This window comes from Rhodofomes roseus, assembly GCF_022264815.1.
Source record: "Rhodofomes roseus strain CIRM-BRFM 1785 chromosome Unknown C8Q71scaffold_34, whole genome shotgun sequence".
NCBI lineage: Eukaryota > Fungi > Basidiomycota > Agaricomycetes > Polyporales > Fomitopsidaceae > Rhodofomes > Rhodofomes roseus.
This window is the reverse complement of record NW_025952990.1, coordinates 216,901-231,396: the sequence shown is the minus strand read 5'-3', so window position 1 is coordinate 231,396 and position 14,496 is coordinate 216,901. Positions and strand designations below refer to the sequence as shown.

The following is a 14,496-nucleotide window of genomic DNA, read 5'->3' as shown; positions in this document are numbered from 1 at the left end:
ATCATGCGGGTTGGACACATGGCTTGGACGATTGAGCTGTATGTCGACGTACTGAAGGGTCATAGCATCGGCAAGGGGAAGAGGCATGTCTGAGTCGGCTAGACAATCTGGACATCACTAATGTTGTGACAGGATCATCATCACACTGCATTCGGTTACGTTGCCCAAGAACGTTATGTTTGACACCCCCCTTCTGGTCATCCTGAACCTATTGATGCCAGGCATGCTGTACCATGATACATGGCATGCCATCTGTGCCAATCAAGCGGCAGAAATACCCATTCATCCTGAATTCAAGGCACATCCTCTGATATGTAAAGGGTCATGCAAGAGCTGTTTGCCAGGATCGCTAAACAGTGTGGCTTCAGTAAGTCATACTGTGTAGTACGCCCACATTGACTAATTTGTCCACAGAGGACGCACGGCTATACAACTTTCGACATGGCTTTGCTGAAGACATGCTGGAGACCTTTGGGGAGAGTTTTGCCAAGGATGCCATGGGACATGATCTGGGTAGCAATACGCTGGTTCGCTCAGTGTACAGCATTGATAACTGTTGTGATGCTCACATTCACAACAGCGCAAACACTACGTCCAAGAGACGGCTGGGAAGGATCTTGTTGGTGTTTGAATACGTGAGGCGCAGGTCTCACAGGAGGAACTCAACTGGGCAAAGCAGCCTGCGTTCCAAGCGAACATCAATGTTATGTCTACCGCAGACCTGGCACATCTAAGCCATGGTGCGTTGTCTATGATGATCAGCAACAAGACAAAGGTCACTCCTGTCCCGAGCCCATCACTGGGGTAGCTATTACCCAATTTGTCAATTGCTGCTGGATAGCTCACAATGTTGATAGGTGAACGGCTTTCATGCGCCCGAGTTCTCCAACAAGGAGCTTAATGCGACCGATGAATACCAGAAGTTTGATGCCCGGCCGGAGCGCCAGGCAAAAATATCAGACACTCGACGAAATGTGGGATGAGATAGAAGAGGCTATTGGTCCCATCCACACGAACAACAGGGGTACGAGCATCTCAGTCATTGACCGCATTGCAGTGCATGCGGAGAAGGACAGGCTAGAGGCACTGTGGCAGGAGTACAAAAGGCTCCAAGCCTGCCTGGGAACGGCCTGCTCACGTAAGCGACGCCAGATCAAGAAGAGGCTTGTCGAGGCAGCAATGTGGGAGTGGAAGGCAAAGCAAGCACCATCAGGTAACGAGCAGACAACAGCTGAAAGACTGGAAAAGGCGGCCCTAGTACGGAATGAGCCGGCTTTGCTTCAGGTTGCTCTGAGTTGTTCGTGCATCTTTGTCAGTTAAAGTGACTCTATTTTGATTCATTAATGTATTTTTTTCTGTATTAACTTGATTCAAAAATGTATCCATGTTGAGTCAGTATTACAGCTATTTTCAGAACGTTGGACAGTCCCAAACGCGCGCAACATATGCTGACTAAGAGCCCCGCCCTTCGGGAAGTTGGAGAAAGCGGCGCTCGCGCCATCGCCCCGCTCTTCTGCCCCACTGCACAGCTGTGCCCGGAACTTGAGCACGACGACGCGGTCCTCGCAAGCGACATGATACGACCTGCTCGGCGCGATCCCGTGAGCTGTGTCCCAGACGCGTTCCAATATATTTGATAAAACACGTCTATGGCTCATTCCGCCCTTGCTTGGCTCAGGGCTGGCCTCAGATGCTCCCACTCGGACGCGACGACAACCAAGGTCCCCGATCAAGCACATACACAATGGCACCAACTTTGAGGAATATTTAAAGCTGCAGGGCACACTGAGGTACGTCGACTTGCCTGCCATGGACGACGACAACGGCTCTGGGCCCGCCGAGTACAACCCATTCGGTGACGAGTCCTGGCTGCATGAGACCGACGTTCCTCCTGAAGCCTTACAGCAGGCTCTAGCTTCGTCACCTCCGCCTGTACCGTCACTTGACTATGGCTCTCAGATTCCTCCTGCCGTCTTGGATGCACGGTATCCCTTCGCAGCTTGGTGGCGGACCATCAGTGGCCAACCACCAGTCGGCGTCACCCAGATACAAGCAGCAGATTTGGTGGCGGGTCCGAGTCAACTTGAAGAGCGAGTACCATCGCCTGTCAGTGGGCCGCGCAGGCCGCCAGGTGCGTCGTGTTCACCATCATTTACATTGTCATGCTCACTCAAGGCTCAGCGCAATCGATCCGCGTATCTGTTCCGCTCGACACCGCATCCGGCAGCCCACCGTACCTCCGTGACACTATGACAGTCGACAGCGACATATCCTGGACGGACTTCATTGACCGTCTCAGGGCACGCATGGGGCTGATAGACGGTCCGGTCAACCTCGGATTCAGGATAGACGCCGCTGGTGCTCGCAGCTCGGGCGACTTCAAGATCCTTGCTAATACCTTCAACATGCGGGAAGCGTTCGACGAGTATATCAGTACAAACTCGAGGGCGCGGAAGAAGCGGGACCTCGTGATATACAATTTGGTAAGCAGCTCACCTTTGCGAAGTGCCAAATTGACATGTAGTGATAGACGGCTGAACACGACAATCGCTCGCATCCGGATTCCAGCAAAGGCACGAAGAAGAAAGACGGTGGAAAGAAGAGCAGCAAGAAGAAGGGCAAGAAGAAGGGCAAGAAGGGTAGCAAGCGCAAGCGTGAGGCGTCGGAGAGTAGTGACTCGTCTGATGAGGCGTCGGAGGCGTCGGAGCACCTAGCCGCACTGCGTGAGCTCAGGGAACACTTACGTTGCCACGATCCGCACTGTATCAATAGCGACAAGCCGAACCGATGGTGCCACATCAATCCACGTACTCTCGTTCACGAAGACATAAACATGAAGGAGCTCACCTGGTGGGCCCACGAGATCATAAGCCTTTGCTGCCGGTGTCCTGCCTAAGTAATTGCTAATGTCCCGTCAGTCTGAAGGAAACGCGTCACTCAACACACCGCCGGAAGGCCGCGAGTACGATACGATCAACTCAAAGCGGCGATCCATTGAACGCGCACGGAAGGAGCGGCGCACTGTGCCTGCCACCGAGTCAAGCACATCGTCCTTACCTGCGGCAGCTCCGGCCAGCCATGATGTAGGCGATCGTCTCTCAGACCCGAGCGACGATTCGGTCGTTTTCCCGACCACCACCACCCTGCTTTCAGAGCTCAATGAGACACGCCCCGATCATAACTACCCGCAGTACACGCAACGTCTTGCGGAGCTGGGGTTCCGTTACACGGTCGACTTCGAGAATTTCGAACCGTCCTTGTTCACCGATCAGGCTGGAATGCCTCCTGGTGCTGTTCGGTCAATGCTTGACTGGGCGCATGTCTTGACGCGCCGTGCTCGCAAAGGGAAGGGACGAGCTGACTAGAGTGGATTGGAACGTATCAAGCATGTATGTTATGTATAACTATTGTAGATACTGTCCACGCTGAACGGGAATCATACAAATGTACTAATCATCTTAAATCTACTGAATAGCCGGAATTGAAGAACCAGCCTTTTGCCATACTCGCTGTGGTAGAGAAAACAGCATCCCAGAGCATTTGGTAAGGATTACAGGTATCGAGACGAGCCAATTCTCCTAACGCATACGTACGGTGACGCCGAAGCCACGACTTGACGTGGGAGAACATCTCCTCAATCGGATTCAAGTCTGGAGAGTACGTCGCCCATCCTGAAGCCGCTCACGCACTACCTTGCCTGTCGAGGACCACAGGCTGTATACTCGATAGACGGTCCTTACGCTAAGCCCAAGGTAACGAGCGACCTTCTTTGGATGCAGGAACGCTAGCATGTAGACCAATTGTTCTTTGGTGGTTGTTGGGATGTATCTGTGATTTCCGAGGCGACGAGCCATAGCGGGGGATGCGAGCTGCCAGTGTACTGTATGGGCTGTACTAGTCGCGGTTGGCTCAGATCTGCCTACTACCACGAGATCTAGAACGTGATCGCGACGCGTCTCATTGTACCGCGCACAGTTACAACTGGGGCGAAAAAGGCTCGAGCGAGCACAGACGTGCGGAAGAGTGGTGCGATGGCGCGAGCGCCGCTTTCTCCAACTTCCCGAAGGGCGGGGCTCTTAGTCAGCATATGTCGCGCGCGTTTGGGACTGTCCAACGTTCTGAAAATAGCTGTAATACACTGGCCAATCCATGTCCCGAATTGGGTGACTTTAATGCAGTGATGACTTAATACACTTTTGATACACTGACTAAGCCACCTGACTCAGATCTCTTAATACACTTGTAAGACACCTGTAAGACACTCCTTAGCCATTGTCTAAGTTGCATGTTACACCATTAAAACAAATAGATACAGTCCTACTGCATACATATATGTGGTCCTGAGTCACTGGATTAAGTAAAATCAAGGGAGATTGGATTTAAAAAAACATCACAAGTGGGGTTTGAACCCCTGACATCAGCAAAGGTTACATAATCACACAATTAACTCGGACACCAGCATCACTAACCACTACACCATAAGTCTGTTAGAACCTAGGTAACACAATGTGATATGACACAATGCTGGAATGCTGGACTTGAACATATTTTGGATGCTGGCACAGGGTGCCCTGTATCAGTGGTGACTTAACCAGGTGCATTAGAGGTGACTTAACCAGGTGTATTAGAGGTGAATCAACATAGTATATGAGTGCTAGCCAGACAGGTGACTCAATAGTGACTTTAACCTTTGACCTGACAAATTTGACATCTAGCATCCATTGTTGGTTAAGTCACTATTGAGTCACCTGTCTGGCTAGCACTCATATACTATGTTGATTCACCTCTAATACACCTGGTTAAGTCACCTCTAATGCACCTGGTTAAGTCACCACTGATACAGGGCACCCTGTGCCAGCATCCAAAATATGTTCAAGTCCAGCATTCCAGCATTGTGTCATATCACATTGTGTTACCTAGGTTCTAACAGACTTATGGTGTAGTGGTTAGTGATGCTGGTGTCCGAGTTAATTGTGTGATTATGTAACCTTTGCTGATGTCAGGGGTTCAAACCCCACTTGTGATGTTTTTTTAAATCCAATCTCCCTTGATTTTACTTAATCCAGTGACTCAGGACCACATATATGTATGCAGTAGGACTGTATCTATTTGTTTTAATGGTGTAACATGCAACTTAGACAATGGCTAAGGAGTGTCTTACAGGTGTCTTACAAGTGTATTAAGAGATCTGAGTCAGGTGGCTTAGTCAGTGTATCAAAAGTGTATTAAGTCATCACTGCATTAAAGTCACCCAATTCGGGACATGGATTGGCCAGTGTATTAATACTGACTCAACATGGATACATTTTTGAATCAAGTTAATACAGAAAAAAATACATTAATGAATCAAAATAGAGTCACTTTAACTGACATCACTGGTTCGTGACATCTATCCGCAGTGCTACCATATAAGTACGCTGAGTCTACTTGCTGTGCAGATGCCGCCAACCAGCTGCATCAAGTCAAAGATGAAGATGTTGTGACAGACGTACCACCAACTCAGGTGATCAGTGACTTCATTAACACTGCTGTCCCTGACTTGGAGCGCGGGAAGCTTGATGAGCTCCCAATTACAACTGATCTGGAAGGGGTGCCGTTGCACGTCATGAAGGACGCATACGCTCAGTGAGTTTGGGTTTTTTCTGAGGACCAGCGAAGTTTACAGAATGATTCGTAGAATGGTTATGAATATCCACTGATGGGACACACGCCAGCGATGCCTCGATTGCGAGAATGATCTGACAAGTGAGGCTGCAAAGAAGAAAACAATGTTTCCGCCTAGCGAGTTGCGTATACACCAGTGAGTATTCCACCACCTGTGCATAGCTGAGAGGGCGCACTCACCAGAAGATGTCACGATAGGCGCAGTTACCATACAATTGAGGCGCAGATAAAGAGATTCTGGGAGCACGGAGAGACATGGAGCAAGGCACCAGGTCGGTGGCCATCAGGTGGCTGCCTCTTGTGTCGAGCTGAGGGGCAATCATATTGAAAGTAATCTGGTGGTTTCAGCATTCCACTGTTGCTGCAATTGACGATTCTGGTGACAATAGGTACACCCGGCATGCTCTTCATAAACATGTGCACACATCCAAAGCACATGCCAATGACGAACAGATTGCTTCGAACAAGGAGAAGGAGAACATGAGTGCTACAGTGTCTGAATCACAGAGCATGACTAACCGTGTTCCTGCAGAAACAAACCGCTGGTGCCATGCCTACCGAGGCAACCCTCCTCAAATATGTTCAGGCCAGCGACACTGTGCGAACGGCCCCCGACCCTATGTGGCGGCCCCTTCGTGACAACCTCCCCATCCCTGACCCTATGACACAGCACCTTCGTGGTAACCTTCCCGTTTTCAACAAAGAGAGCTATGTTGGTGCCCTTGCCTTGATCAGTCTGACCTATCCGATGTTGCAGGGGCGACCTCTCCCCGTTTTTGTCTAGGTACTGAGCAGTGGATAACACTACGGCTGCGGGTGGGGGACAGTGCAAGCAAGGGATGCAAGCGAGGGATGCGACCCGGAGTTGGGCGCGCCAACAGGGCACAGGTTGCATGCGGCAAAGTATCCTTGCACAAATGTTGATCCGATAGCATCATGGTGTACTACCATTATTATCGGAGACAATCGTATTCGTACGTGTACATGCATGTACAAGACTACCCATTGCGTGCACACAGAGACGCTGGGGAAGCATGGGGCTTGGGGCAGAAAGGGGTGCAGGAGCCATGGAAGGATTTGCGGCCGTCGTTCGAGAAGGGCTTCGGGAATGACTTCAGCTCATGGTTTGGGAAGACGTTCAGCGACTCGTCTTAGCCTGCGCGGTCTCCTCTGCCGTCACCCAAGCCTCAGCCGTCACCAAACCCGCAACCATCGCCTTCTCCAAAGCCCACCATCAATGCCAGCAGGGCTAAACCGTAGCACTTCTATACCCAAGGCGCAGGATGCATTCAAAGGACTCGGGTTGACTGGAGACCTTCAGCATGCGCAGTGATGCGGCAGGCAGACGGTCATGCCAATCGTTGTGCTACGCAAACTGCAGCTGCACGAACGACTCGGCAATGATAGAGCGGAAGTTTGGAGAACAGCACGAGAGCCCCAGATACTAGGTGCATGCGCACAAAAAAAGTCCCATTACTATTGGGGAAGTATTATAGTACATGAACAGCGTCCTGAGGATTGAGAGCACAAGTCCGAGTGGCTGGGAAACATACACATAACACGTATTTTTGGGCAGCTAAGACGAGGGCAGCTAAGACGAGAGCAGCTAGGACGAGAGCAATACTGGTGGCCACATAGCCTTGGAGCGTGACACTAGGCAGTGGAGACTAGACAAGAGCAAGGACACTTGGAGAGCAAAAAGGAGCAAAAAGGAGACTGGGAGAGCGAACAGACGAGAGTGGCGTGATGATAAGAGCATGAAGGTGAACTTAGTAGGCGGCATGCAGCCACTCAGCCGACATGGCCATTGGCCTTGCGAGAAGTAGATGGCCCGCTCTGGGCTTGATGCCCCAGCTGGGCGTTGCTGACGTAGGGCGCAAGTTGGGTCGAGTTCTGGTCTTCGCCAAACTGGAAGTCGAACCAGCCCGGGATTTATGGACCGATCGCGCCGAGAGTGTTTGGACCCATCTTGCCAAGGAGGGTGTCTGTGTCGGGCAAGGCTGATGCGGGGGCAGCAAACTCCAGAGCGGGTATCTCCTCGCCAACCTTTCGGGCAGTGCTGCTGCCAGCGTAATAGTCCTTGATAGCCTTTGCCTGGTTTGTGGCAGTTATGGCTGGCTCCATGCAGGCTTTTTGAAGTTCAGCAGCATGTTTGATACGCAGGTCGGCCAAGACTGCGGCCCGTTCAGAGTTGAAAGCATGGATTCAAAAGCGAAGGTCTTCGAAATTGAGCACCTGTAAAAGGTGAGCTAATCGTTGCGTCTGCGAGTGCACAGAGGGTCGTACCCTGTCCTGTAACTTCTTGGCCTGGGCTGGGGTGGCCCGGGTGGTGTTTCCGGCTGTGTTTCCCGGGCAGTGGCGCTTGCAGTAGTGGAAGCTGCACCGGTCTTTGCACATTGCAGACAGAGATCAGTAGGGGATGACCACCCAGGCAAATAGTACTCACAGTCTGGAAGTTCAACAGGGGAGTATCTTCGTCCGATGACTCCATGAGTTGCTCTGCAACATCATACTCATTGTCCGATGAGTGGGATGAAGAAACCTCGTAATCAGAGTCCTAGGCATTGTATGAGCATCATGGTGTGACAAGGCTAGGTATATGCACATATATGCGTGCATATATGCGCATACATACCGTGATTGCAATTGCCGAAGCCGTGTCTTGACCCTTTCCCTCATTTTCCACAGCTTTACCCTTTCCTTTATCTGCTGCCACAGAAGCTGCGGCTTTGCCCTTTGACTTGGTTTTTTTTGCTGGTGTCGACACAGTGCCTGCATTGGAGGCCTTGCGTTTTTGTGTGGTCTCCGTCGCGGTCTTTGTTGTGTTTGAGCCCTGTTTTTGGCCTGTCAGTCTGTAGAGAAGGGAAGAATGAGGCTCACTGACCTTGGCTTCAGAAGTAGACGCTTCGGAAGTAGACGCAGGTGTTCCCTTGATCACCTCCTTATTGGCGACACCCTTGCAAAATGGTTAGCATATAGTCTGAGAAATATACGACCAGCTCACCGGAGCGGGTGCAGGGATCTTGCCGAGGGACGGGCTGGCTGAGGTGAAGCTCCGTGCAGCCAAGGGGACAGTGCCCGGCTTTCCCATACACCGTGGGCAAACCAGGTTTTTCGGGCTCCGAAAATGCTAATAACATCGGTCCTCCATGGGAACCTTTTTGGAGAGCTTGACTGACTCCGAAAATGCTCCTACATTTCTCATGTTCGTAGCATGTTCGCCGAAAACACGCATGTTCGGCCTCCGAACATGCTGAAATCGGCTGAAACGCATCATGTTCGCAGCATGTTCTGACAATATTCGGAGTCCGTAAAGGTTCCCAGGCGGGACCGATGTTCGTAGGGGTTTTCGGAGTTCGAACAACCTGGTTTGCCCGCGGTGATAATGGCGGCGCTCTGTGCGAACTGCAGGGCAGTCACCGCAGTGAGAGAGGTCTGATTATGGGTCATGATGGGCGAGGATGAGGAGACGGGGACGAGGAGACAAAAGTCGAGGACATTGTGGTTAAAGGGAAAGAAGCGGGAGAACAGCATGGGCGCGTCGTGCGACGCATTTGGAGCCACAGACACGTGACCGTGACAGGAGGTGCACACGCATTTGTGTAACGTTTATTCACGGGGAATTATAGGCCTTCAGCTATGACATTTTGGCCATGCCTACCAAAGGTATGGCTTGGGTGTCTCTTGGGAAAGACACATACACGCAGCACCTTGGGATCAACAAGGAACAGTTGGACCTCGCTCGGCGTCAGTCGAGCTGGCATGCTTCACATGAACGCCCGTGCTCAAACATCGGGAAAAAGCTCCCCTGGAAATTACCTCGTAGACGTTGTGTGCTGTTGAGTTCGGCTCCCTCCGTACAGGGTAAGGAGGAAGGGTAGATTTTTAGTCAAAGATGGGTAGTGGTATTAGGTGTATGTGATGAGTGTATCGTCGAGAAGACAAGTCTATGCGAGAGCAAAATATAGAGAGTTCCTTCCGAGCCGTCTGCCCGAGTTGAGAGCCTCCGAGTCCGAGTCCTAGTCCGCGTCCGAGAGTGGGTCCTACGTGTCCCCTCCCGCTCCCTCCAACCCGCTACTTATCCTCCTTCAGCCGAGCTCACGTGCCCCTTCCTCCTTCCCTCCGGGTCTGCCCCCACTCTTCCCTCTCCCCCCGCTCACGCCTTCTTTCCCGTACCGATGGCGCAGCCCCCGAACCACACCACTTCGTCGCACTCCGCTCGCTACCTCCGTCTAATTGAGGTTCTCCGGTGCGAAGGAACGTTCGAGCCCCGGTTCGACGTGGAGCACGCCACTGCCTGGCTTGCCTGGGCTCATGGTGCTCGCTGGCTCGTGGTTCGTCACCTTCCGTCGTTCTCCTCGTCCCTCCTGACCCATCTGCCTTGCCCCAGTGGATGCTCTTCAAGTCCTACGCTCTAGCGACTGCTCACGGCGACGCCCGCATCCCCCTTCCGTCCGGTATCCCCGAGGTCTGCGAGCTTATCGAGCACCTGGACCGCGTGTTCCTCAACCTCCGCTCCGAGCAGAACGAGGCGCCGCTCCTATACGCGACCATCCCTTGGTCCCCGGACCAGCTTCAGAAGGAGCAAGCCGCCGCGGAAGAAGCCCGACCCCCTCCTCCTCCGTCATATGATGATCCTCCCCTCCGCCTCTCCTCCCTCCGCGGTTCGACCGACAACTGGGACCGCGTCCTTGCCGCGACGGACCGTTCCTTGGATGTCCTACGCCTCGAGCTTGGCCACCTCCACCGCGGCCTGGCTGAGGCCCGGATCGACCAGCTGTCCGTGATGCGCGAAGTAGTCTCCATCTCGGGCCATCTAGAGGACATATGTGACGCGCGAGACATCCCTCCCCCGTTGGAATTAATCCGTGACTGAACCCTTACGAGTAGCATCTTCCTCCGTCCGGTTTGTTCCCCCCGGTACCCGTATGTCCTGGCATGTAACAGCTTGCGGAGTTCAATAGATCTGACTTGTGCTGCGTTTGAATCACCTCGTAAGACGTCCCGTTCCAGTCCTGTTGCCGCGGCCCGATCCTTGTCTCCCAGCTAACGTCCCCGGCCTTCTCTGACTCTCCATCTTCCGGCGGTTCCGGCCTCAGCCCGTGGGCCCTGCCCACAATGTAGAGATTCTTTGTAAACCAAACAAACTCAGTAATATCGAGTCCTTTCACGTATATGTTCATCATTCTCCTTGCCCAAATACATCCCCAGGGAATTTCCGAGACATTTGCACTAATTTTCGAGCATACAGAGTAGTGGAGATTCATTTGAGTGGTCGTGCGCTTGCAGGGCTGATGCAGAGCATGTAGTTTGAGAGAAATATATTGGACCACGGTGTTAGGTACTACATAATGAGTCCTGCTATTGTACACATATCCGGGAGTACTACTATCTTGTCCGGCGACGCAGCCGACTCGCCATTGCGCAGAGCGCGTGGCTGCTTGACCTCAGGCCTCGAGCTGGTGACGGCTGAGCGGCTACCCATACCAAGCATGCGGCCGCACACAGCTCGGTGTCTTGTAAGTTGTTAGCCCGAGAGGTACAGTGAGTAGTCGGAGGCTAGAGGAAGACACAATTGTCGGACACATAAAGCCGTGGGAGGGGCATGCAACGAGAATTGACAAAGGCGGGGGTGCTTGCGTGATGCTGAGATCGACGGACGTGGGCGCGTCGACCAAAAGCGGGCGTGTGTTGGACAAGAGAAGAGGGTACAGCACCGTTGCCGGCATAGGGCTGTGACATGGGAGGGTTTCCGTGATGAACAAGGAGTGGTGTGGCTAGCCTGAGGCAAGGCTACAAAAGAATACTACAGGAGCACAAAGAGCACTGTAGTAAAGGAGGACTTACAACAGATCTCTTAAGAGCTGAGAGGGAAGACTCAGAGGCGTTAAGACGAGAGGAGAGACCGTTCCATTCTAGGGCGTATCCAGCCCGGTATATATACACATGAGAGAGCCATCACATGATCGTACAGTAAGTGTAACAGCGTAGAGTCATAACGGAGCGATATGGTGCAATGAGCGAATACACAAGGATGAGGCGATATTGCACCATGAATGGAATGTCATGGAAAGGACTGGAACAGTGATGTGCTCAATGATGCAATACGATGCAATCAAGGAATGTGCTGGAACATGATGGAAAGCGGTGGAATGTTCCATCAGGGTCTAGATCTAATCATGTGCTACAGGTCTGGATCAAATCCGAAAAGAATGTACGTAATATGTAGCATAGTAGAACATAAGTCCATAACGGGTAAGGATAAGTCCTATCCCGTGTGATAACACCTAAAACAGTTGAAGTTCAACATTCCAGTGTGTCACGGCGAGCCCAGAAGTCAATTGCCACCACCAATATACTGACGCCAGCCGGGATCTCGGCCACCTAAGCAGTCGATGTGTCCTACTGAGCCTATGTGTGCATTGAGTGCCCGGGTGAGTGTCTATAACTTTGATAGAGCATCCTAGGTATACGGTAAAAATATTCAAAGAATTTGTGGGTCATTGAGATGGCAATGGGAGGGGATTTCATGACAAGAGTACTGGCGGCTGAGTTAACTATGAAGTCGGCCACGTAGTTGCACATGAGCCTATACGAGGCTGTTGAGTGTCTATATGGGCAGTGTCTATATGGGCATCAAAATTTTTTGTGACGCTCACAGACATTATCACAATACTTCAACAGCCACTGGGCCTGAGCTGTGAGCACAGTGACTGGATGCAGTCAAGGTGTACAGGATATGCAGCCGGGAATTTCCAAATATGGGCATCACCACACAGATTGATTTTTCCTGCTTGCACTTCTCGGTATATGGACTTCATATATGGTACATGGATAGACAGGATGATTAGTTAGACCCTAGTAATCATTCCGTGACTACAGAATATGTTTCAGTAGACAAAGAGGACAGTGACCGACTACCGAGGGTGGCCGGGATCCTGGCCGGCGTCAATATTGGCTTTGCAGGGAAAATGTACCAACGGCCCAATGGTCTAGTCGTATGATTCGTGCTTCGGGTCACGTGAAGTTCAATTCGCGAGAAATTGCAGATGCACGAGGCCCCGGGTTCAATTCCCGGTTGGGCCCATTTCTTTTGTGTTGCACTCCCAACCTACGAAACTGCAGAGGCCTCATTTTTGCGCGTTCGTACGAGACAGACGGTCGGTAAATCGGAAACTACGCCCCTACGGAAATAGCCGCCCGCTGCGCCGCGTACTTGCCCAATATGGCAAGTGCACTTTTGCCCGCTGTTTCGTAGCAAAGCTTGCCATCTGTGCACTTTTTTTGACATAGAGAAACTAGAAATGACCTGAAAAGTGCCTCACATCATGAATCAGATTAGCATAGGAGCGGGGAGTCCGGGAGCAGTCCAGGGTGGTTGAAAATCTCAGAGGGCTTCAAACAGGCGCCTGTCGGGCGCCTGTGCTCGGGCAGGCAAGTACTGTAGTCACTGTACCATGGGAGAGGGCCCGCTAAGCTCTATCACCAACACAGACAAATCAGAGTGTAGGTCACGTCTTTGCACTGAGCCAGATTCGGGTTCGCCGGGCCTCTGACGGGCAAGCGATTGATTACGCGTACAGTCGCTTTGCTACTGCGGTACGCAACGCATTATAGCGCGAGCAAGCGTTACAATGGAACTGAACATGCATATGCAGCTTCGGGTCTCGCACACAGCGGGCAAGTGCGTTGGTATACCCTCTGGCGTGATTTGATGCGCGAATCATGCAACGTCGAACGTCGCAGCATTGACAGCACCATGATGTATAGACAAGGCTAGATCTAAATGCAAAATCCGAGTAACAAACATAAAATGGCAACAGCACAGAACGAAACACACACGCGGAGACAATAGAATAGCTAGTCCATGACCCATTCCCGCAGTATCTCGCAGCCGCCGATGTCGGGGTGGAGAAGTATCGACGAGAGCCAGTGCTGTAAAAGTCGTCTCCTCTGGTCGAGAAAGGATGGGCGAAACTTGGAAAGAGGTGATTTCGGCGGCAGAGGCGCGATGAAACGCTGATGGCTTTGCTACGCAATGGTAAGGAGATGCTACGAATACAGAGCCACAGCATACGCACCGGAAGCTTTGCACGAAGTCGTGCATACAACTCTGCGAAGGCGCTGTATCGCTTGTGTACATGGATGACAGTTCCCTGCGAGGGGTTCGTCGGGCTGACATTTCGAATTGCGCAGGTAGATTACATACCTCCTTTGTTTTAATCGCACAGTCGTACACTTTGCCACATCCCAGTCAGTACCTGCTGGATATTTACAGTCTACTGCGGAGACTCACCTATGTACGCGCCGCCTCGCTTGTCCCCGACGCTGATCCATCCGACGACCTCCACCTCTCGCGCGAACACCTGGCTTTCGCCGGAGTGATCACCTAACCAGATGTCCTTCGAGTATACCGAAGGCGCGTCTATTGACGGACGGGCTTTCGCTCTGAAGTCAAATTCGACCGGGGTCTGCAGATTGTGCGTCCCATTCAGCTTGTGCACCAAACGAACAGAGCGGCGGCTCACATCACACAGTTCCTCATACAAGCGCGCCTCCTCTTCTACATCGATCTTGTCGGGAAGGATCTCGAGGAGGCCCTGTGCGTGTTCGAACGGACGCGGTGTGGTGGGGGAGGGCATTCCGTCCAAGGAAGTAGGGCTTCTTGGAGCCATTTCGAGCGAGAGACAGAATGATTAAAGGACTTGAAGCTATTCAGTACATGTGCCGCAGAGCAAAGGAACGGGGCAAAGGAGTGTGAGGGAGGTCGGACGCTGCCCGCTACGCAGCTGTGGTGCGTACTGTGCGAACCCGACCCGTCTTGGCGCAAAG

At 52.1% G+C, this 14,496-nt stretch overlaps 4 protein-coding genes and 1 non-coding gene across 5 annotated transcripts; 2 read left to right on the top strand and 3 right to left on the bottom strand.

Moving 5' to 3' along the window:
- Positions 1–1,809: 1,809 nt before the first annotated feature.
- C8Q71DRAFT_727767 (uncharacterized protein) lies at positions 1,810–3,365 on the top strand (the record flags this gene model as incomplete). Its single annotated transcript, XM_047921893.1, has 4 exons — positions 1,810–2,131; positions 2,176–2,483; positions 2,531–2,723; positions 2,926–3,365. The coding sequence occupies 4 exons, from the start codon at positions 1,810–1,812 to the stop codon at positions 3,363–3,365; spliced, it is 1,263 nt and encodes a 420-aa protein (XP_047773371.1).
- An 88-nt stretch (positions 3,366–3,453) lies between these two features.
- C8Q71DRAFT_717419 (uncharacterized protein) lies at positions 3,454–3,663 on the bottom strand (the record flags this gene model as incomplete). Its single annotated transcript, XM_047921165.1, has 1 exon — positions 3,454–3,663. A coding segment is annotated over one exon (210 nt), but the record flags the coding sequence as incomplete, so codon positions are not given.
- Positions 3,664–6,851: 3,188 nt separating this feature from the next.
- C8Q71DRAFT_727765 (uncharacterized protein) lies at positions 6,852–9,114 on the bottom strand (the record flags this gene model as incomplete). Its single annotated transcript, XM_047921892.1, has 11 exons — positions 6,852–6,929; positions 7,218–7,331; positions 7,465–7,562; positions 7,605–7,838; positions 7,951–8,041; positions 8,111–8,221; positions 8,300–8,497; positions 8,549–8,620; positions 8,669–8,794; positions 8,844–8,917; positions 8,961–9,114. 11 exons carry the CDS (start codon positions 9,112–9,114, stop codon positions 6,852–6,854), a joined length of 1,350 nt encoding a protein of 449 aa, XP_047773369.1.
- A 3,531-nt stretch (positions 9,115–12,645) lies between these two features.
- C8Q71DRAFT_t150 lies at positions 12,646–12,750 on the top strand. Its single transcript has one exon. It is a non-coding gene; the product is annotated as a tRNA-Pro (tRNA).
- A 403-nt stretch (positions 12,751–13,153) lies between these two features.
- On the bottom strand, positions 13,154–14,486 carry C8Q71DRAFT_788246 (Phox-like protein). The gene is made up of 6 exons (XM_047925208.1): positions 14,193–14,486; positions 13,961–14,135; positions 13,874–13,902; positions 13,746–13,820; positions 13,323–13,695; positions 13,154–13,263 (listed from the first exon to the last, which is right to left on the bottom strand). Exons 1-5 carry the CDS (start codon positions 14,337–14,339, stop codon positions 13,525–13,527), a joined length of 597 nt encoding a protein of 198 aa, XP_047773368.1. The 5' UTR covers positions 14,340–14,486; the 3' UTR covers positions 13,154–13,263; positions 13,323–13,524.
- Positions 14,487–14,496: the final 10 nt, after the last annotated feature.

Coding starts and splice junctions, on each gene's coding strand:
- C8Q71DRAFT_788246 (XM_047925208.1), bottom strand. CDS start 14,339: ATGGCTCCAAGAAGCCCTACTTCCTTGGACGGAATGCCCTCCCCCACC. Junction 14,136..14,192: donor TGTATGAGGAACTGTGTGAT/GTGAGCCGCCGC, acceptor CACAATCTGCAG/ACCCCGGTCGAATTTGACTT. Junction 13,903..13,960: donor GCGAGGCGGCGCGTACATAG/GTGAGTCTCCGC, acceptor GATGTGGCAAAG/TGTACGACTGTGCGATTAAA.